This window comes from Neofelis nebulosa, chromosome 4, assembly GCF_028018385.1.
Source record: "Neofelis nebulosa isolate mNeoNeb1 chromosome 4, mNeoNeb1.pri, whole genome shotgun sequence".
Lineage (NCBI taxonomy): Eukaryota > Metazoa > Chordata > Mammalia > Carnivora > Felidae > Neofelis > Neofelis nebulosa.
Genome location: NC_080785.1, coordinates 85,392,999 through 85,416,580, shown reverse-complemented (window position 1 = coordinate 85,416,580; position 23,582 = coordinate 85,392,999). Strand labels below are relative to the sequence as shown.

Genomic DNA, 23,582 nt, shown 5'->3' with positions numbered 1-23,582 from the left:
TTCATGGAAAACTAAAGCCAGTTTGTTTATTTGTTTATTTTTTACAAATACTTTTTAGAAAGGAAGACTTCCAGATGGAAAACAAAGAGCAATTTTCTAATTTTTACTACATCAAAGAAGATATTTTACTTTTTGCTACCAGCCCGTCTTCTAATCAACCAACATTTCCGGCGATGTCTGTAAGGGAAAAGTGTAGTGTAACTGACATAAGCCCAGACCTTAAACCTGTGCTCACTCACTCCTGGACGAAATAAATCCCCCGGAGAACCCGAGAGTAGTTAGCACTAGAAGGATGGAGTCATAATATGGATCAATTTCAACTCATTTTGGGGGCAAGTAAGGCCTTTAAAAAAGGAATGATATGCTTAGTGGCTTAATACTTACTAAATTGGTCAAAATTTGGCGTGGAAGCTTACATGCTGCCCCAGAGGAGGTAAGTTATGGTGCAGAGCAGATGTATCTGTGTAGGTGTGTTTTATTGCTCTTGTCATTTTAAAATATACTCTGAATATTGTCTCACATTTCCTCAATCCATTAAAATGTTCTGTGAAAAGAAACGAAAGAATGGATGGGAGGGAAGAGAAGGAAGGAAAGAAAAACTGGAAGGAAGAAAGTTAATCTCTTCACCCCCTCCCAGTCTTGTTCCCCCACTGTCTCCATCTCTGCTTTCGCTGTGGCTCCGTTCCCTTCCCAGCTCCCTCTATTTCCCACAACCCTGAAGGCCAGCCGACAGGGGTTTACATTTTGAACACCCGTGCGTGGCTGCCGGAGCTGGGCATGCTCAAACGCCCAGGACTGGCTTTTTTCAGCTTCCAACTTTGGCAGCTCTCCCACCCGCACCCCGAAGGGGCAGGTCCGCACAGATCCCTTGGTGTGAGTAAGCGGGAAGAAATTATCCCACTCTCGCGGAGGAAGCGAGGTAGGGGAGCCAGCTGGGCAGCTCAACGTTCCGGGGGCGCTTCCAAGGGCCGCGCGCGAGGGCGCCGGGCCCTGGGGGCTGCGCCGAGCCGGGGTCCGCGGATGCGCGGGCGCGCGCGCCCACCCGAGGGGGCGCTGTCCGAGGGCACGTGCGCGGGAGCGCGCCCGGGGAGTGGTCGCGGAGTGGCTGGCTGGCTGGCTGGCGGGCGGGCGGGCGGGCGGGCGGGCGGGGCTGGTAGGGGCGGGGCCGCGGCGGCGCGCGGACGCCGAGCTCCGCCGGGCTCCTTGAGGCTGCGGCGCGGCCACCAGCTGGAGGGCGGCGGACGTTGTATCCAGAGCCTGAAAACCTGGGACTTGGGGGGCGCTGAGGGACGCAGGAGTGGAACCTGGCCGCGAGGGAGATCCGCGCGGTGCAGCTCGCTGCTTAGCAGACGGCGCTTTCCTCGCTCCATTTAGGAAGCGGGTGGGGGTGGTTCGTGGCCAGCGTCGGGAGGTATTCGAACGCCCGCGTCCGGAAAGAAAGAATTCACCTGTGTTTGAAGGCAGCGCGCCGGACGTGGAGGGAGCAGCGGCGAGCTCTCGCTTCTGGCACAATGGGCTGTACGCTGAGCGCCGAGGACAAGGCGGCGGTGGAGCGGAGTAAGATGATCGACCGGAACCTCCGCGAGGATGGCGAGAAGGCGGCGCGCGAGGTCAAGCTGCTGCTGCTCGGTGAGGGCGGCCGGGCGCGTCCCGGGGGGCCCTAGGGTCGGGAGGGTTGCTGGGCGAGGCGCCCCGCGGTGGCTGCTGCGGGCCCCTTGCGTTTGGAAACCCAGAGGGGACGTGTCTGAGCGGCCAAGAGCGCGACTTGGAGCGGTGGGGATGGTTTCCGGGCGAGAGCGGGGCTGGTGCGGTGCAGAGCCGAGGCGGGTGCTCCTTTCCCTGGTCTCCTGCTGCCCTCCTCCCTCCTCCCTCCTCCCTCTTCCCTGTCCAGTGAGAACCCGCCGGCCCTGGGCTGGCGCTTTACCTCGCTCACAGGCGTTGGTGTGGACCCCGCGAGGAGCCGAGGAACGAACGGGTCGCGAGTAAATGCTGTTTCTTTGAAGTTAGCTCAGCCTTCTGAAGATGAAGGGGCATTCGCGGCGCACACACACACACACCGCCACCTCCACCCCTCCCCCCCCCCCCCCGAAAACCCTTCCTATGGGATGTCGTATCGCGGTTGTGGTTTTCCCGTGTCAAGCGTGTCACGTTTTGTGATATTAGTGCATCTTTTGTGGGGTTCCGTGGGATTGAAATGTGTCTTTCCTGTTAACTTCCTGTGGCGACACAGTAAGTGTTAAAGGAGCGCAGATTATATTTACCTTGCCTAAGGAAGTAGGCTATGCTGGATGCTTGATTTTTTTTTTTTTTTTTTTTTTTTTATTACTGTGGAGACATGGAAACCATCAAAGTTGGGTAACGTTTGCTCTGGTAGTAGGTAAGACAGATACTCGAGCGGAGAAAACCTATGTGAAAGGTGCGAGAGGGTCACGCGGAAAACGGTTCTCTCCCAGCTGCCACGGTTTCTGATGAATGAGCTTTGCCAGGTACACGCCAGGCTTTTATTTGTTCTTAGTATTGTTCTCATGGTGAAACGCTATGTGGAGGTCTTTTCCAGGTTTTTGAAAGGAGAGACCAAAAAAGGAGTAAGCCAGGGTTTTGACTGAAGGATACCTTATGAAAATATTAACAGCATAAGACTTGTACATCTATGAGTTAAGATTTTCTTTTGTTTGCTGCCCCCCCCCCCCCCCCCGCGTCCACCACACATGCACACACTATAGCTATTTATTAGGTAGGTGAAAGATTTCTTAGAATCTTCATCTGCAATTCCAACGATTGCTTTTGTTTTATAACAGTTCTAATAAAAGAGAAATATTGCACAGACCTGTTTTCAGTAAGCTTCTGTTTCATTGGTTTAATGACTGCAGGAAAAATGGTGGGTTTTTTTTTCTCCATTACTAGTAGGCTTAGAAGCAGCAAACTTGGCATGACTAAAAGTAATAATGATCTGAGTCATTTTGCTAACAAACTGTGAAATAACTTTGCATTTTAAAGACCTGGGTGGCTTTCTTCACCCTTGCCACCAACACAAATCTTTCTCAGTTAATACTCTCCCTAAGTTTTTACGTTAATAGGAAGTAATGTATTTTGCCTAGGTCAGTGTATTTTTAGCGTATTGAGCATAGAAGAGACGCACCTTGATGTGGAAACATGTAGATACTCCTCTTAGGAAGTGGATGTGTTTGAGACAAACATGAAACAAAAGGAAGATTACAAAGTTCTTGGAGTTTCTGTACTCCTGCTCTGATGTATTCTTTTAGTGTATTTCGGTGTGACTCTAGTTTGAGCCAGCCATCCACCATGTTTAAAGCAGCTGAAAAAAATGAGTCCTCTGGTGGTGTTTTAGGCTTTAATTAGATGTCTATTAGAGAGCGATGGACTAGGATAAAAGGTCAGAGGAGTTGGTTTTTGCTTATTTTGAGAAGACATCAGTGTTTCTTAACTTTAGCACCATTGGCATTTGAGGCAGGATAATTCTTTGTTGTGCAGGCTGTCTTGTTCATCGTAGGATGTTGAGCATTGTAGGGTGTTCTTTGGCCTTTACCCATTAGATGCCAGTAACAGCTCCCTCAGCCTTTGATCCTTGAAAAATGTCTCCAGATAGTCCCCAAAGTCCCCAACCTCCAATGAGAGCCTAGATTAACAGAGTTGAATGTATAATATAGAAGTCAAAGTTGTATCTCTACAACCAGCTATAGTGAGAGTTATGAGAAAAGTGTAGCAGAGTCATGATTTTCGGAAGAAACTGAGATTTTTGTTTTTCTATACCAGTAACATTAGAAAGATTTCAAAATGATTTTTTAAAAATCTTTAGGTAACTGAGTTCCTTCAGCTGTCTTTTCTAGCTTTGGTGTTTTGCTTTTCCCTACATCTCTCTCTCTAGAAATCCTTTAGCACCCCTGCCTTATTGGCCCAGCTGTCCCTCCCCTTCCTCCTTAGGTCTTACTCCTACTCTACCCTTTTGCCGCAGGGTCCCGGCACTCTAGTTCCTATAAACAAAATGCTGGCTTATTTCATAAATGTTATTCTTGGAATGTTTCAAAACATTTTTCTTTCCCAATTTGTCTTTAGCAGTGAAGTTCTGACCTTTGGTTCGTTTTTGAATGTTTAAAGTCATATGTGTAAACAGCTCGATGAAATAATTCCATATAAAACAACTGAATCAACTAGAAATATAAAATGATTTCTAGGTAATCTGTAACCACTGTCACTCCATTTATAAAAGGTCATCTTCTTCAATTATTTTGTTTTCTTTTTTTTCATCAAATGAATTTTTTCCATTTAAGACAAAAAGCCTCCAAAGATAAATAGTTCATTATATTGCATTTTTTCTTAAGGCATTTATGCATTGTCTTTTAGACATCTGGGTTGAGAGACTCAGGTATGAGATGAACATCATTAGTAAAAAAAATTTGGTACTGTTACAATTAAAACAATTTTTTTTTTTTTAATCAGACATATTTCACTGTCCTTATTAGGAGCAGTGAATCAGGCTTTAAAAAGAGAGGACCTAATCTAATCATTGACCTAAAGAAAATTAGGACAGGGTTTGGGTGATTCAGGTCTTTAGGTTAGTTTTCAGGCGTTGGTGTTAGAATAATAATACTAAATAGTGGAACTTGTTTTTATAATCAAAGTTTTCTTTCCATCATAGATGGCTCATTGTCTCAGGGGAAACATTTTTTGTTGTCAAACCTTTGAGGAGGTTGCAATTTATCACTTTTTAAATGGCAGCATGATTAGGCTTTGCTGTTTTTTCAGTGAGACTATATTGTACATATGAGCACTTACTGAATATTATTTTATTATAATTTTCAAAGATGTAAAGGGTTAGATTATATGAAAGTAAAATTTTCATTTACATAAGTTAGTCTAAAGGTGAGTTTTAATTCTTTATTCTGCCTCATTATCCTCTCCACTCATCCTCACAGACAAAAATCCACACCCTCTTTCTGTCGCTTGTTTTAAATATTATAGGCTGAGTGAAAATGAGGCGAGGGAATAAGATCTCTACTACTTAGTGAGTTTTTTCTATTGCTACCAGCAAGCAGCTATTTGAGAAGCTACATCATTAATCTTTTTTGTTCCCTGTGAACTTGCTGTGTGACTTCCTTGGTTGAGAAATTCTGGCGTTGCAGGATTTTGGATTTTGCATTGCTTTCACTATTTCTTTAGCATTGGCTCAGGATCCTAAGTGTCAGAAAACCCATTTCCTTGAATAAATGGACCTGATATTTCAACATGGGTTATGTGCTTCTCTCTCCCTCAGCTGCCTTAAGAACAGTTACTTTGATAGACACTGCAGATGACATTAACGAGTGTTTTGAAAAGACTGATTTTTCTGTATCTTACGTTTTTCATTCTTAAAATTTATAGTTCAAGTTCTCTGATGCCTCTGGCAGCTTAATTCCAGAAGGCTTCTGATCTTTTGCTTCTAGGCTGCTCTTCTATCATGCAAATTACTGGCTCTGAAACTTTGTTGATTTCTCCATTGCCAGCGCAATAAAAACTTTCTTCTGGACCTTGCTTCCCTCTATCCTTGTGCTCTTTTCCTCAGGGCACCCTCCTCCTCCAGACAGGAACAGTGGGCATATGGCGAAGCATATTGCACTCTGGTTTCTAGTGTTGTTTAGGCTTGTGCCCTGTTTTGCTACTAGTGTGAGCACTTCAGGGGTTAGAATCATTATAAGTTGTACTTGTATCCATCCCTAACAACCCTTAACTTTTTCATGTGCTTAATTACTTCGTAATTATGTTAATATCTTGTGTAGAATTAGGACTTCCCTAGAATACAAGCCACATACTTTGCCATTCTCAGTGTTAATGGGAATAAATGACTACCTAGCCAAACAGAGTCGACAAAAAAGGAATAATAACAGTATACGATGACCAAAATAAGCACATGGTATCTAAAAGCAGATTGTTTGGTTTAAGAATACTTCTCCATTTTTGTGAGAACTTTTCACAGTCCTTATATTATTTGGTAAAATAGAGAAAATGACAGCAAATATTCATTGGAGGAAGGTCTGCTATGTTGTAGTGTTCTTAATTTTTTTTTTCTTTTTTCAAGATCTCATTTTCTAATCTTTATTACTGGCCTATTTTAACCATAAATAAAGACCATGAGTCTTGTTAGATTTGTCAATGATAGGAAATACAATGCCTGTGTTAGAGAATTTAATAGAAGATATTAGGAAATATAATGCCTATCTTACAGAGTTTAGTGGGAGATGCTATTGAAACCTGAGAAAGATTCCTATAATTTTTTAAACAAAAAGTGAACATCCAACCATAATCTTAATGGTTTTGTTATGCATGTGTTGGCCTTGGAAAGTTCAAGCTACCACACATTCACATGGGAGGACCTGAATGTATTTGTTGCACTTCTAGGTCACATATTTCTTGGTCACATGTTTTGGCATGCAGTTACCCAATGTGTGACTTCCCGTAGTGTGACATTGGTAAAGCTCAGATCCCAGATGGCATTTGAGCTGTATGAACTAAGGTCAACAGCACCTAATCTTGTAGTGCTGAGGCTGCCTCTGTCATGACTTGTTAAATACTAATTAAAAGCGTTAGCAGAAATAGTGCAAAATAATTTTAAAGTGAACGTTCATTGCCATAAACTTAGTGGTTTAAAACAATGTAAAATTATTAACTTTACATTCCTGGGGGTCAGAAATTCAGAATGGGTTTCACCAGGCTAGAATCAGGAGGTCAGCAGGGCTAATTTTCCTTTAGAGTTTCCAGTGGAGAATCCATATATTTTCTTTTCCAGCTTCCATCTAGAGGCTACCTGCTTTAGTTGGCTCATGGGACCTTTTTTCATCTTCACAACCCCAGTGGCTGGTAGTCTTTCCATGTAGCATTGCTCTCGGAAGCCTCCTTTCACTTAAAGGACCCTGTGATTACATTGGCCCCACCTGGATAATTCAGGGAACAGCCTCATCTCAAGATCCTTGTCTTAACCACATCTACACAGTTTCTTTTGCCATGTAGGATGGCGTGTTCACAGGTGCCAGGGATTGGGACGTGGGCATCTTTGGGAGCTATTACTCCACCTCCCATAGTCTTCCCTTTGGCTGCTGAAGATGCACGTGCATCTTACCTGCAAAATGCATTTACCAAATTCCACCATCTGCCAAAGTCTCAACCCATTGCCCTATCAACACAATGTCCAAAATCTCACCCACATCTCATAATCTAACTCAGGTATGGGTGAGATTCTCTGTGTAAGTCATCCTGGGACAAAATTCCTCTCTACCTGTGATCCTGTACAACTTGGAAACATGTCATGTGCTCCTATAATACAGCAGTGGAGCAAGCACAGGGTATCAATTATAGACAAACCTGTTCGAAAAGAAAGTGGAATGAAAAAAGGAGTCATCGGTCCCTTGAGCTTCTCAAACTACATTAGGTTTCAGAGCCTGGGAATAATCCTCTGTGATCCTGTTCCACCTTCTGGGAGCTGGACTCCGCCCTTCCTTTTTAATGAAAGGTAACACAGGTCTGCCGCTGAGTCATTTTATCAGCCCGTTTCTTGCCTGTGGAATTATTGTGACCTGACAGCATTCTTCCATTTCGGACTCCCTTAATTTATCTTTCTTCTTTCCCATTTTACTGTAACCACAAGAAAGAAAACAGCTTGCACCTTGAACAAAACCAGTTTACTTAGAAATCTCCTTATCTAAATATTCAAGTTTATAGCTTGTAAGTTCTGTTTTCCACATAACCACAGGACATAATTCGCTTAAGCTTTCTGCTGTGAGGTGACAGGGATCCCCTTTCTGCTCGTTTATAATAACACGTTCCTCCTTTCCATCCAAGTCCTCACCAGCAGCACATTTAATGTCCATATGTCTATTAGCAGACTGTTCATGACAGTGAAAATATTTTCTGAGATCACGTATGTTTCCTCCAACATATACTCATGTAGGTGTTAAAATTTGTATTTCTACTGTGTCAGGCAATTTAGGCTTTTTCTGTCTTATTCCTCAGAATTTTAGCCTCTGCCCATTGCCTGATTCCAAAGCCATTTCTACAGTTTTAGTATTTTTTTGCAGCAGCACCCCACTTCTAGATATCCTTAACATCGCATGTATAACTTTAGGGCATACAGAATGATTGTAATTTTATTTTCTCAGTCCTTTGCAATTTATGTGACTATTATCATAACAGCAAAATCACCAGTTTCTAGTGCTCCATATGAACCCATGGTTAGTATTTCACTGCAGTAAGTTAAAGAATAAGACTTTTTTTTTTTTGGTATGCCTCCTCATCAGTGAAGTTTTTCTTGACCATCTAGTCTAAATTTATCTTCCTTCTCCTCCCTGCCTAATTACACCATTTTGAAATCATCTTGTGCATTTACTTTTTTTTATTGTCTGTTGTGCCTCTCTGTGGGATTGGTTTCCTCTGAGCATGAATCCCGTCTGACTTGTTTATCAGCTAATAGCGCAGAGTAGTCCTTCCATAAATGTTGATTAAATGAATGACTGGTTACATTATTGAACATTAATTTTGACTGGTAATCTTTTAAAGTGAAAAAGTTGATATATTTTCTTGTGCATTGGGCAATTTTTAAAAAAATTTTTTTTTTATATTTTATTTTTGAGAGAGAGAGTGCAAGTGGGGGAAGGGCAGAGAGTGAGGGAGAGAAAGGATCTGAAGCAGGCTCTAGGCTCCTAGCTGTCAGCACAGAGCCTGATGTGGGGCTCGAACTCACAGACTGCGAGATTATGACCTGAGCTGAAGTCAGACGCTTAACCAGCTGAACCACCTAGGTGCCGCTGCATTGGGCAATTTTCGTGAGTTTGGGCCCAATGTATGCTCTTTTATTTTTTTAATATCTTGCTGGTTAGAGTAACTAAAACCTACTGTATTATTACTCACTTCTGAAACCTGGAATTAATTTGAGGTACCTAATTCTTGTTGCAGGATCAGGAAAATATTATAACTCTTGGTAAATTAGGTGTAGAGTGAAATGTGATTTTTATATTTGTGTATTCTGGACAGTATTTTCAGCAGGATTGTTGCATTGCTGTTTCACATGTTATTCAAATACTTTCTTAAAATGCATGCAGTCATTCAACAAGGCATCAAATGTGTTCTCTGAGTCCTATCTACCACTGCAGGACAATGTGATTGTAACTTTGGCTTTCTGGAGCCAGCAGGGTGCTCAGAAATGGACCACAGTCTGTTCTTTATGTCTTGCCTGTCCTCATGTGGCAAGAATCATCATTGGTGACATTTTGCAAAGTGCATTCTATATTTTTGGTGTTGAGTTATGCCTTGGGTTTACCAAATCCTTAAGAAAATTTACAGTTTTTCAGAATGGCAAATAGGGAAGAAAGAAATGGTATAATAATAGATACTGGGGAAGGTGAGCTTTAATGGGATCTTCATTGTTGACGTTGTGGGATGCGGGGTGGAGGTCACATATCTGTCAGAAATTACTGTGGTTATAAATCTGTTCATTTCTATGCATTTCTGAGGTTATTTTTTTAAATCATGATTGGCTGTAAGCAGTTTATTGTATAGAAACCTGCATTCTGGAAGAGCCTTTGCTATCTATAAGTTTTCTTACATTCCCCCACATAGAAGGACTTCTGGTCTTCTGAGGTTTATTTAGCTCTGTCCAGAGACTCTCTACACGGGGAAAGGCAGTTGACCTAGGACTCTGGCAGTAAAATGTTCTCCTTGAGATCTTGGACATGTTATCCCAATTCTTTAAGGTTTAGTTTTCTTTTCCATAAATTCCAGATGACAAATGTACCTACCTCATAGGGGTTGAGGGCACAATAAACTAAAGCATCCAGAGTTCTCAGACTTGTACATGGTGCAGAAATTCTCAATAAATATAAGCTGTTATGATAAATACTTTAGAGCCTCTTTGGGGTCAGCCCTCCCTCTCTGCCTCCTTGCAGTTTGATCCACTTATGGTCATAGACATTAAATCCTTTTGTTGGCTCCTCTTAGCAAGGGGTATGTATATAGGGAAGACATAAGGAAATATAAAATCAATCTTTTTTAAAAAGTTTGAGAGAGCACACACTCACAGGGGGAGCAGAGAGAGAGAATCCCAAGCAGGCTTCACGCTGTCAGCCCAGAGCCCAGGGGCTCCACCCCACAAACATGATCATGACCTGAGCCAGAATGAAGAGTTGGACACCCAATCCGCTAAGCCACCCAGCTGCCCCTAAAATCAATTTTCGTATCTAGTTTTTGATCCTACTATGGCTCCCTTGTGGGACTTGGCTTTATGTTAATAGTTTCCCCATTGGGAATAGACCAGGTAAATACATGTGTTATGTTAGGAATTCTAGAGAGAGTGGATTTTAAGTAATGGGAAAACTTTATAAATGATTTAAAAGTAATTTTGTTCTCCTTTTTATTACCCATTTTTAGAACAAATGGAGTAATTTCCTGCAAACTTTCCTTTTATCTTTCTTGAAAATAAAACAAGGCTGTTAGTATAAGTTATGAAACATTATTTGAATTGACTCAAATGAATGTGCCATTTCTCGGGAATTTACGATTACTTCCCACAAATTTAAAAACCTTTTGAAACTTTCTGCGCCGATGACTCAAATTCCTAATAAAACTCCAAAATTATCATGAATTTACTTTTAAGAAAAGCATCTCTCGAAAAGTGGTAGTAACCCTGATAAGCAATGAAGCATTGAATCTGTGGTAGTATTTATCTCTTTTAATAATATTTCAAAGGAGTCTTCTTAAGACTTAGCTTTGAATTAACTTGGTGACATTTGCCTTTCTGTTTACTTTGCCTTTGGAAGGCACAGTCTAAAATTTTTTCTAGTAATTTATTTACCTAATCTTTATTGTATTTTTGTTTGTTTGGGCACATGTCTTTTATTTGACAGCCTTTCATGATACTTAAGAAGCACGGGACCTGTGAGTAAACTGCATTTAAGATCAGTGTAATAGGAATTAGAAGATAACTGTCTTCTTATTGGTAGTTCTGAAGTTAACCTAATTTCATGAGTTACATTTATTTCTAGTGCAATTAAAAATTGATCTACTGAGTTTTCACAAACTGAGCAGTCAGTGTTATCAGCAACAAGATGAAGAATTATATGCAAGAGATGTTCTGTGACTGTAATAAGTCATCAGTCTGGTCATTTAAGTTGCTGGAACCGATGAGATGGTTCTCCTTGGAACCAGTGCTGTGCACCTGCTTCCACTCGTTCGTCCTCTCCTGCTTCCCAGAACCTTCTTCCGTCCACCCTGGTTCTCTCTGCTATCTTCACATTTCTCCAAAGACTCCTGCATCCTCGTCCATAAACACTGTCAGATCATGCCCAGCATTAAAAGTAATGAAATCTAAGCAGAAGTATCCATACTCTCCTTAAATCATTTTTAATTCCTCATTTTTCACCTAAACATTTTAAAATGTTAGGCTGCATTCCCATTTTTACTTTTTCACTTTCCTTTTGCTATTTAAATTGCTTTTTATTTTAAAATTGTGGACTCTTTCAATTATATAGAAGTATTGAGAAATAAAACGGGCACTCACATAACTCACACAAGTATATATATTTTTACAGAGAGCTTATGGTTGATCTCTGTCTTCCGGATTTTCTTCTATAATTAGGTCAGGCTTCTCATTGTAACCTCCTATCTCTTACTTTGTCTCCGTTTTTTTTTTTCTTTTCTTTATCTCCTTATCTTTTTATGTTACTTATATATCATTTTACTTCACTTTTATCCATTTAGCCATAACCTCATCTGACTTTTAACATACTGAATTTTTAATTTTATTAGTAATATTTGTATTTCTAGAAACCATTTTTAATCTTTTGGAAATAGTTTATTCTTATATTTTCCACCTTTTTTAAGAAGCCACTTTCATCATTCTGTACTTTTATAGTCTCTTTGTGAAAAATTTATTATTTAAAATTCTTAAGGTTCAGATACTTGTAGTGTCTTGACTATTTCACAGTAGGTAGATTGTATCTTCTAGTAATTTTTTTATTGTGAGCGTGTATTAATGAGCACATTGTCTGCATGAATCCTGTGCACCCTCGTATCGTGGCTTGAAAGTAGACGGCAGGTTTACTTCAAATATACCTTATTAACACAATATTCCAAAGCTGAAGGTGTCATCTCTCACCCACTTAATCACTTTCTTCTTCTCCCTGTTTCCTTTATTTTAGTTGGTGGCAAGAAATCAAGAGATCCTTGATTCCTTATTTGCTTTCACACCCAGGTAGTCCAAAGCTCCATTGAGTTTGTTTTCTAAATATTCCACTTATTTTCCTGTCTTGGTTTTTATCATCCGGCAACAGTGAACTTATGGTTTCGCTTCATTCCTGTGCAGTTTTGTTTGTGTGTTTGTTTTTGCCTCCCTCTACCCTTTACTCATGTGGTCTCTGCTTAGGGTGAGAGGTATGTGATTATGTGATTGTGTGTGCATGTGTGCGTGTGCATGTATGGTGGGTTGCATCTCCCAGTACTGTTGTGGAGATCCTCATTAATTCCCATTGTGTCCCTGTCCCTGGCAGTCAGATTTTTTCTTGCCTGCTAGCATCCACTGCTTATTGGTTTATTATGTCTCATTTTGTTCACAGCCAGGGTCATCTCCTCTTCTGTCTTGACTCTCCTTTGTGTCTCATGGGTATGGTTTTTCCTGGGCAACCCTTTGCTGCAGCCAATATTGGTAGCCAGACTCTTGGCTACCTTGAGTGCTCTGCCTTCTCTGGTCACACCCAGCACGAGGAAAATCATGTCCTATCAGTGTTGCCGATATGCTGCAGAAAGATGAGCTCAGGTGTTCCCTCTGCTCAGCCGCACTTCTCCACTAGGCTGCTTGGATGTGTTCCTGCCTAGGTGACTTTCTTCTCTTAGGATCCCAAATAGGCCCCTCTGCTGTTAGCAGTCTCTTCATCTTCTCTGACATACTGTTCACTTCTGAAACTATGGCTCAAAGAGGGATATCAAGATACAAGTGACTCTCTGCCTTTCTTATCTGTAGTTGCCTTCAGCAGTTGCCACTGTGCCACTGATTGCCCTGTGGCTGCCAGGCTTACAGTCTCTGCCATGTGATGCCTGCAAAGTAAGCCACTTGTACTCCTCTGTTTTCATCTGATGGCTTTAATACAACCTGTCTGCCTCCTCTCCCATTATTCACGTAAATGCAGAGGAGAAAAAAGGAAACACATCAGTAATTTTCAAAATATTTCTCACATTACTTTCTCCATTGTTCTTTACATTCATGCTCTGAAGTTAGGTTTTTATCACACTTGTCTTTATTGTATGCTCTTGCTGGACCACGTATGTTCCCCTTATTTTCATAAAGCAACTCTTCTTAGATTTAAACTTTAATATGCATAAAAAAATAAGTTGGAATCTTTTAAAATGTGGATTTTCATTCTAGGTGTGGGATGGGGCCTGAGATTCTACATTTCTCACAGGCCCTTGGGGGCTGCCTTTGCCGATCCCCAGTCCAGTCCATGCCTCGGGAAGCAGAGTCCTAGAGTGGGTGATTCTCCTGGATGATTCCGTTTATCCATTGCATAAGCATTTTTCACGATTTATCCCATCTTTGCCACCTTCATGAAATCTCCCTTAACCTCATCTGTAAAGTTTCTAAAACAGTGTTTTGCACAAAGTAAGTGCTCACTGTAATTTATACACTTGCATGTCTGTACATGTGCATATGTGAAGCCTATCACACTTAGTAGTTAAGCTTTTATGTTACTCTGGAATGGTTTTTTAATAGAGCATTTTGAGAAAAACTATTTGATATTATCTTGCATGGAAACATGCACTTCCTGGAGAGTGATCATAAAGTATAATTAGTCATAATGAATCTTCTGTGTATTTAGCCATATTTTTTAAAGTGAATTTCTTCTTTTAATGATAGGATTTTTCAGGTCAGGTTGAATGTGACCTTACAAATATGTTTTTATGAACACTCTCATCTGGTAATGTCCATGATGAAATTCCTTTCTCAGAAGTAAATAAAGGATGATTGCAAACTCTGGGAAAGTTTATAGGCATTGGTCTTGAAATAATCATACTATTTTTACATAACCTCAACTAATCTAATCTAAACCTAATCTAGCCGCATATACAACATGATGTCCATTCCCTTTAAAAGGCAATTCTGATCTTAGACAGTATTCTTTACATTAATATTTACTGGCAAGTATTACAAAATATGTAACATTTTGTGATTAAATATAGCATAAATGATTTACACTTTTTTCATTTGCTGGTTAGGCTCCGCTGTTAGGTAAGTTATGACACCTGGTTCTTATGAAACATGTAAATTCATTCAACAGATGTTTATAGGATGCCAGCTTTGGCATCCTGTGGCCTGCATTGTCTAAGTATCTGGAAATGGAACAATGTTTGGGAAGCCGATATTAACTCAAGTAGAGAAAACATTCTTTAAGTGTTTTAACCATAAGATGAAAGCAATACGCTTACTTTGACTTGTTTACTTACAATTTTAAGTATTTAAAACATGGGTTCTGGATTCCTTTTCTCTCTCATTTGTCATACTGTGCCTTTGTAGTAGATCTTTTTAACTTTTTTTTGGATGATTGCATTTATACATCAGGTTGAATTTTACTGCTTTTTGCCAAAAGCTATCCAAAAACTTACAGAGCAAAGAATAAGTAAGAAACTCCAAAGTAATTTACATTGTAAACCTGGTGATGATGCTTAGAATTTTAGAACTAACTTCTTAAAAAGTTATCAACCAACAGTGTGGCCCATGGTACACATCTGAGATAACTTAAACTCTAGTATCAAATGTAAGCAGTATAAAAAGTTCTGAAAAATAGAACACTCTTAACAGACTCTTAACAGTGGCTATCTTTGGAGAACCAGTCAGCAGAACCTTTGCTTTATAATTCATAGACTGTGTAGATTTTTGAATTATATTTGGGTGCATGTGGATGTTTTTGTTCATCAGTAAGAAAATGTTATTTTTTAAAAAAAGGTAGAAACTATAAGCATCAGACTGAGTCTTTCAGGTAAAAGACTCATTTTTATATTTTTCTGAATAAAAGTAGAAAATGCTTTATAGTTTTTGTAGAATGAATCCATATACATGGGGGACTCAGTTGAGATCTCAACTTTAATATTTTCAGAATTGCATGATATTCTAGAGATCATTTGGCATAATGGTTTGTGTGGATTTTTGAAAGTTAAGATTAGTTATTTAGATTTATGATAGTTTTAACCATTAAATATTATGTGGATAAGTTTGCAACAGGGTATTCAGTGCATTTGATAGAACATTTTGAGTAAGAATATAGAGATGTCACTTGTCATGTATTTCCTATGTATATAGTCTGATTTAAGAAAGGTTGGTTTTTAATAATGTATCATTTCCATTTGGGGCATTTTCCAAGTTTAATTTACTGCTATTAAGATTCTAAAGCTTGATATGTGAGTGCCTGAAATTGAAGCATTCAACCAGAGCATTTCTGTTGTTATAGTAATATTCTGAATGTGTTTCTTCTAATAATGGATTATGTGGTATAGATCCAAGATTGTTTCATACTTTAATGCAATAATAGTGTGATAACCTCAGTATAGAGCCTTCATGAAAGATGCGTTCTGCAACTTTCTTGGGCATAAAATATTCATAAAGTGTTTTTCTTCCTAATTATCTTTGTTTCTCTTATATTTAATATTCATATATTATTCTCTTATAAAAATGGCATCTGTGCTGGTAGATAAAGTAAACATTGGCATGGTGAGTGTGTGAAGAGTACTTCTGTTTATAGGCAAGGCTTTTTATGTGCTAGGAAGAGGTACTCCTCAGGCTAGCTCCAGCAAAGAACATATTATGACACAGACAGCTCAGAGGAAACCCAAGGCTGAAACTTTAAAGCTGGTGGGTTGGGAACCAAGACTGTGCCTTTGGCTTTGGAGCTGCGTGGCATTGCAATGGTGTCCTTCCAGCCTCCTAGTTTCCACACTCTGTAAGCTTTATGCTTAGTTTATACCACTCAACTGCCTCAAACTCTCATTTAGTTTTCCAAAATCAGACAGCTTTTGATCTGCCCATCTTTTATCCCCAGCTATGGAGCGCTTGGACTACCTTTTGGTCAAATACTCAATCCTCTCTGGTCCAGGGACCTGTGGTAGGGGAACAGTTCAGAATCATGGAGCCTGCTCCTCAGAAAGCCAAGGAAAGGACTGTTAGGTTCTGTTTAAACAAACAAACAAACAAGTTTGGTGCTCCTTCCTTTTTACATCTTAGTATCAAAAAATTATTTATTACCTTCTAAACAACAAAGAAGTGGCTTTTTCACCAGGCTGTTCATCACCAATGGCACATATGTTCACTGTCTCACATGTTTTGTGTTGTTTAGTTTTGAGACTTATGTGAGATGTTACTAGTATCTCTAAGTTGAAAATCTGCAGTTATATACAGCATTATTTTATTATAGGAAGAAAATACAGGCATTGTTCTCTTGTGTTCTCGTTTCTAATTATTTTTGAAGGCTGACTCTAAGTATTGCATGTGTTTTTTGAACATTTGGGAAAATAAACATTTGAGTAAGCTTCTTTTCTGTATGCATTTTGACATGATAGTGTATATGTATATAGCTGTATATTTTTTTGGCTCGTACAGTTACCTATCATTAAGTAGCGCCTGTGTATTCTCATGTTTAGTGTCTACATAGTAATCCGTCTTATAGATGTGCCATAATTTATTGAGTCACACTAATGTTGAAAATTGAGGTCTTCCAGCTTTATAATCAGATATGCCGTGATGACCATCTTTTGTGCATATATCTTTGCCTATATTCCTGATTATTTCCTAAGATTAGTGGCTTAGAATGTTTGAACTGTTTTTAGACTTACAATATGTACAGCTAGATTGCTTTCCCCACATGTTCCATTTTCCACCCCTGCAGGTGGCATGTGAGGCTGCTGTTTCGTCTTACCCTCATTAACATTGAGGGTTCTTGTAATTATCTGTACTAAACTGGTGAGTAAAAATGCTTCACATTGTTGCTTTAATCTGCAATCTGGAATTTGCTGAGGGGTGGTGGAAGGACTGTCTGTTCTAAAGAAGTGAGTCTGGTCCATTTTGAGATTCATCAGAACCTGTCCTGTGATACTTTGCATATTTGTTGCATATTATTTCCCCAGTTGTGTGCTTCTTGATTTTGTAACTTTTGGACATACATTCCTTGTTTTACTTCAAGTTCAGTAAGAAGATTTAGAATTGCTTGAATTGTTGGCTCTGTATCTGTGCCTTGAGTGATTTTGACAAACGACATTTTTGTGTTCGTTATATATGCCTTTTGAATATAAAACCTGCGAACTTTTCTCATCAGTAGAAGAGAAGACCTTCTTAAACAAGAAGGGAAAAATGCAAACTGTAGTAGACAAAATTGATTCATCCATGGTAACTTTGATGAAATAGGTACCATAAACAAAATGGAGCAAAAGCATACTATGTACCACCTATTATGATGGAAATGCAAATTAAAATGACATGCATTTTACACCTGTCAGAATCAGACAACACCAAATGCCGACTGGGATAACTTTAATATGCTATTGGGTGGGAACAGCGGTTGCTAGAACCATTTTGGGTAAAGATACATATCCCTTGGATGTAATAATCCCACTCACAGGTATAGACTCCAGAGAATGTGTTGTATTTTACCAAGAAAAATGTTTCCTGCAATATTGCTAGTAGTAGCAAATTTTGAAATATCTAAATTATTTACCATCAGGTGTGATTAAATGAGAATGAATAAATACATGTTGAACATTAAATACTATATACAATTACACAAATTAAATATTAGAGAAAATGTGTGATAAATCTCATTGACATTGTTAAATACGCAGTTTGCAAGAATAGTATGTTCTGTGACACGTTCACATAAAGTTAAAAAATCTTCAAAACTGTTTCATGGTTATGTTTGTAGGTAGAGCAAATATAGCAAAAGTATAAGGAAATGCCTGGTGAGGCTACACATCAAATTGAGTGAGAGTGTTGGTTATTTTGAAGAAGGGAAAAAGGGAGGTAGAAGAGGGAGAGGTATCCAGGGTGTTGTAATGTTTTAATTCTTAATTTTTTTAATGTTTGTTTATTTTTGAGACCGACAGAAAAAGAGTGCCAGTGGGGAGTGGCAGAAAGAGAGGGAGAGACAGAATTAAGAGTAGGCTCCAGGCTCTGGACTGATAGCACAGAGCCCATGTGGGGCTTGAACCCATGAACTGTGATATCATGGCCTGAGCCGAAGTTGGACACTTAACCTACTAAGCCACCCAGGAGCCCCCTGTAATGTTTTAATTCTTAAGCAGGGTGCTGAATGCACACGTTTGTTCTCTTATTTTCTGGATACTTTTGTATGATTGAAGTATTTCATAAGTAAACAGAAGTTTTGTTATTGTAGGCTAAATCATGTCAATTTTGGAATCTTCTTTTTCTGTGCTCCCACATCTGGTTATTTCCCATCCCTGTTTACTCTCATTTCCATTGCCTTGTTCATCATCCCCTGCCTTCCATTTTCACATAAATTAATCTGCTATAATACCCTCCTACCTGGTCATCCTACCTCCACACTTTCCGCCCTTCATTCTAAATTAGTCCTCCTGAATGACAGTTTTGATCTTATCAGTAATTTCTCAGAAGTCTTTAGTAGTTGTGATTATTTACAGAGTATCACCTTGTTTATTAGTATGGTATTCAAGAGCTTCTTTGTTTCGGCTTCCACCCTGCCTTTCCATATTTCCTGTGACTGTCTCTTGGCAATTTCTGAGTATGTCTCATGCTTTCCCATCTTGATACCCTTGCTCCTGCTGTTCTTTCTAGGAATACCTTTCCATCCTTACCAGTGTCCAGTCCTGCCCACTTATGAGCAGAGTTTGGGACAGCGTTTATCAAAGTTGAATAATATCTGGGTCTTTAATAAAGAGGAAGCCCTTCTTACAGATTCCTAATATTGATTTACGTTTATTGCAGTATCACTTAAATAGATACAATTATGCAATATATATAAAAATCATACATATCTAACTTCTAAGCACTCACAAAGCCAAAAATATTACAAACAAAAGTACAAACTATACAGTTCTTATGAACTTTACTTTTTCTGTGCTGATTGTGATATGAATGAAGTATTGACTGCTTTTGCATTTGGCATGCCTATACTATCAAATCCCACACGATGTCTCAATTCTCTCCTCCACTTTCTGTAATTGAGCTGTTGCAAAACCCTCATTCCTGTGGTGCTCCCACCTTCCTTGGAATAAATGCCTCATTGAAAAATCATCTGTGAGTATCATGAATCATAAGGCTCAGTAGTGTTCCTACCATGTAGCCTGATTTTATACATGAGGAAAATATCTCTGGACCTTAATGCAGATATCATTCAGTAAATATTACTATGGGCTATGTCAGGTGTGTGGATCCAAACATGACTCAAACGTGGGTCCTGTCCTCAAGGAGTTTAGTGGCAAAATAAAACAAAAGGAAGCATTATTCATGGGAGGAATAAATTCCGGGGGTGGGCTTTGAACTTATAAGGGGAGGCACAGTTTCAAGGTCAGAGCTGTTAACTATTCAGCCCTTTAGCTATTCAAGGGCACAAATAAGAATATTACGTTGAAATGTTTGTATTGAGTTGATTACTTTTATATTTATGTTCTTCATTCTCCTTTCATTGCTCTCCTCATTTCTTTTTTCATGGACCCTGTTTCTTCGGTTTTTTAGAAAGAGATAGGGAATATTAATGTCATATTGCAAGGTAGGAAATTGTGGCTTAGATAGATAGTAATTTGCCCAAGGTTATGTGACTGGTAAGTGGCCAGGCTAGGTCTTGTCTGTCTCATCTCCTCATCAAATTCCAGGTTCTTAACTCTCTTGGTTTTGTCAAGTACTTTCTTAGGCTTGTATCTAAAGTAAGCCCCCATCCTTATGTTATTAAGTGGGCTTTTGCATCTGTGAAAGTCAATGGATTTTTTTAAGGGAAGAATAACTCCTACCTATACATTAAAATAGTGTCAGTGTTTCATTTTTTAAAAATGAGAGAAACCAATTTCAGGGTACAATCTGGGCTTAGTATAGATTCGATCTTCTCTCTTACATCTTCTTTATCTAGGGTGGAAGTATTTCAAGTGAAAAATGAAATATGTATATTTTAAAAATACATGTACAATGAAATATCCTGAATCTTTGAAGAAAGAGTTAATTGTACTTACCAACTATATTCACCAAAGAGTAAATGTGGATCATTATATTTTAGAAAGACCTTTTTTGTGTCAATTACTTGCCCATTAACCAAAGTAGCTAAAATATTATATGCTACAATGTGAAAATAACCCTGTCATTGACAAGCTGGCCCCACCAAGCATGATGATGACAGAGACTCTACGTGGGAAGATTACATTAGACATGACAAGCTTGATTAATTTATCTGTTCATTTTAATTTTGCATCCTTTTTTCTTTGATATAGGCATAATATACAGTTTTAAATCCCTGGTTTAAGTTTTTTATTTTTTAATTTTATTTTTACAGTTTATTTATTTTGATAGACAGCGCATGTGCACACATGAGCAGGGGAGAAGCATAAAGAAAATCCCAGGCGGGCTTCACACTGTCAGTGTGGAGCCTGATGAGGGGCTTAAACCCACAAACGTTGAGATGATGGCCTGAGCCGAAATCAAGAGTTGGCCGTCTAACCAACTGAGCCACCCAGGTGTCCCGCTGGTTTAAGGTTTTGATTATAATATCTGTATCTTAAAAATTGGGAAGCTGTAGTTAATGCTTGTATAGTATTTTTCTAATAACTTTGGAAGTATATTTGAACACTGATATGTCTAATTATCAAATTGAAGTTAAGACAATTTCCCTTTCTACAGGTTAACCAGGAATATGTTGGGAGTAGTTTTGCTCTGATATAATTGAAGAAAAAGAGTGAGATGGTTAATAACTCAAAGATGCCTGGGATAGATTGTTCCACCCAAACTGCTAAAATATAATAAACGTACAAAGGAGTGCTTCTGGTCAGCTTATTTTGAGGGTTCATATTAGATAATGGTCTTATCCTGAAACAGAACCCTGGGTACTTTACTTAGAAACTACAAAAAAAAAAACAAAAACAAAAAACAAAAGAAAAAGAGTTTTTGTGCCATGGGCAAGAAGAAGAAAGAAAAATTAGTGAAATGAAAATAATACTTTCCTTGCATTTAGAAAATTATTTAGTTTTATTAATCTTCTTTTGTGATATCTGTTCTGTTTCCTGTACTGTAATTCCTAGGAAGATTTCATGCAGCCAAACTACATAAGTTTTTATGGAAATCTGGTTTATATACTCATTAAACTGATTTTTTTTTTTTTTAGGAAAGCAATAAAGAGGTATACCTTTGATATTTTTATTATTATAATGTCTTGTGTTTATTTGAGTTTGGGATTGTAAATATTTTGTTAAGGGTGTGTTTTTAAGCACCTGTAAAAATGTGGCAAATTTTATATTTGGTACAGTTATGGTAAACTAGGATTGAACTCAGTGCATAGGGACTTCAGAAATAAAGCTTTAATCTTTCCCAAACTCTCAGGAGTTTGCCCTGGAAAGAATGGCAGAGTTGGGGTAATAGAGCTTGATTCTGTTAACTCTAATGTATGTTATTTTCCAGACTGATATTATCTGGGGCATTCATTTTCATTTATTTAGGGTTTTTTTTTTTTTTAATGTTTGTGTGTGTGTGTGTGTGTGTGTGTGTGTGTGTGTGTGTGAGAGAGAGAGAGAGAGAGAGAGAGAGAGAGAGCGCGAGCTCGCGAGCGAGCAGGGGAGAGGCAGAGAGTGGGAGACACAGAATCGAAGCAGGCTCTAGGCTCTGAGCTGTTAGCATACAGAGCTCGAACTCATGAGCCATGAGATCATGACCTGAGCTGAAGTCTGATGCTTAACCAAATGAGCCACCCAGGTGCCCCTGGGCATTAATTTTTTATTTGGATAAATACGCTTCTACCATAGTTTATATTCTTTACTAGAGTAGCTTTATTTAGGTTTATGGTTCAATTGCTACATAATTGTTTAGGATTGTTTTCTTTACAGTAAAGCAAATGATGGGTATGTTTTACAGTTGAGAGAAGACTATTAAAACCTCTTGAAAATGGTATTTTCTCTGAGTTGAAGAACTTCGAAAGATTTCAGTTATTGAAACTAGAGCTTTGACCTCAGCATTAGCTTTCTGGGCTGTGCTCCAGAATTATATGTAGGGTCTAATTATGAAAGACTTGGATTTATAGTTTATTAGGCCACAGATACCGTATTTTTAAAAATAAGTTATCTTTATAAAATATAGTTTTATCTTTAGTGAGAAATATTACTGCAGCAAAAATACGTGTCACATATAAAAAAAATGAAGTCATAGGTCAGTTATTCTTTATAACATTGTAACATGCTTTTGAAAATTTATTTTTGTATGGATTATCTATAAATGTATTTCTACCCAAAGCGCAGAGAGTTTTCAAAATTATTGACTCAATAAGTAGGATTATGAAACTTTTCAACTATTAAGATTTCTTTGGTAAAAAGAAAATTTAATGCTTTGAGTCTCCTTGCATGAATGAGAACAAACCATTCAGGGTTGCTATTAATCAAATAAATTGTTTTGATTTTTTGGATATTTAAGTCATAATTGAATTGTTTTTTCTTACATAGAAATGGAAACAAAATTTCCTTTGATAGTGTTGGCAATTTAAGTTTCGAATTCTGTATTTCTACCAGACAATACATGTATAAAGTGTAAAAATGAATTTTGGGCGGGGTGTGTGTGTGTGCCAAGTCTATGATAAAGGTTTTCATGATTTCAGAATTTGGTTGTTGGAAGTACTGTTTTTGTTTTGAAATCACATGATTTCATCAAGGTTAGACAAAAACTACATGCTTATCTTCTTTGAATATATTTTATGTAGTCTAGTTTTCAAGACTTTGCACTCTTAGTCATTAAGGTGTCAAAGTCAGTGAGTAGGCTGGTGTCTTTATTACTAAAGATCAGTGATTATAATTGAGGTTTTGAAATTTTAAGTAGCAATGGCATTCCAGAAGGAATGATAACAGAGCTATGTAGTTAGATGTTTAAGAAAAAAAATTTCACCGTGTCACTGAGTAGACTATTAGAAAGCTAATGTATGTATGAGCAGGCAATTCTGTTGGAGCTTATCCTTAGCCATCTTTTAACAAATACTGTTGGAGCAGGCCTTAGTTGTTGAGAATGCCATGTTGATTTGCATAATTCTCCCAAACACTTTTCCCCTGTCTTAAATACATATGGTATATTCTGTAAGCACATATTGCATGCTTATCACATGCCATGTATCCTGTTGGAAGAAGTGAAAGCAAGGAAAGAGAAAGTTCTTGTACCCTGGATCTAGTGGTGAGTGAGGGATTTAAGATATCCTCTGTAAGGTGAAATAAATACCCAAGCATATATTATAAGTACACTTATTCCATATCAACATAATAAAGGCCGTTTACACAGCTAACACCATACTTAGTGCTGAAAAGCTGAAATGAAAGCTTTTTTTCCTAAGATCATAAATAAGACAAGGGTGCCCACTCTT

At 38.6% G+C, this 23,582-nt stretch overlaps 1 protein-coding gene across 1 annotated transcript in view; it reads left to right on the top strand.

Annotated features, from left to right (window-relative positions):
* The first annotated feature begins 799 nt into the window (after positions 1-799).
* Positions 800-23,582, top strand: part of GNAI1 (G protein subunit alpha i1) — an 86,344-nt gene continuing 63,561 nt past the window's right edge. Inside the window, exons 1-2 of the mRNA XM_058725275.1 lie at positions 800-919; positions 1,461-1,629. Coding sequence (XP_058581258.1) covers positions 1,512-1,629 — 118 coding nt within the window. The 5' untranslated portion in view covers positions 800-919; positions 1,461-1,511. The remainder of the gene's footprint in view (positions 920-1,460; positions 1,630-23,582) is intronic.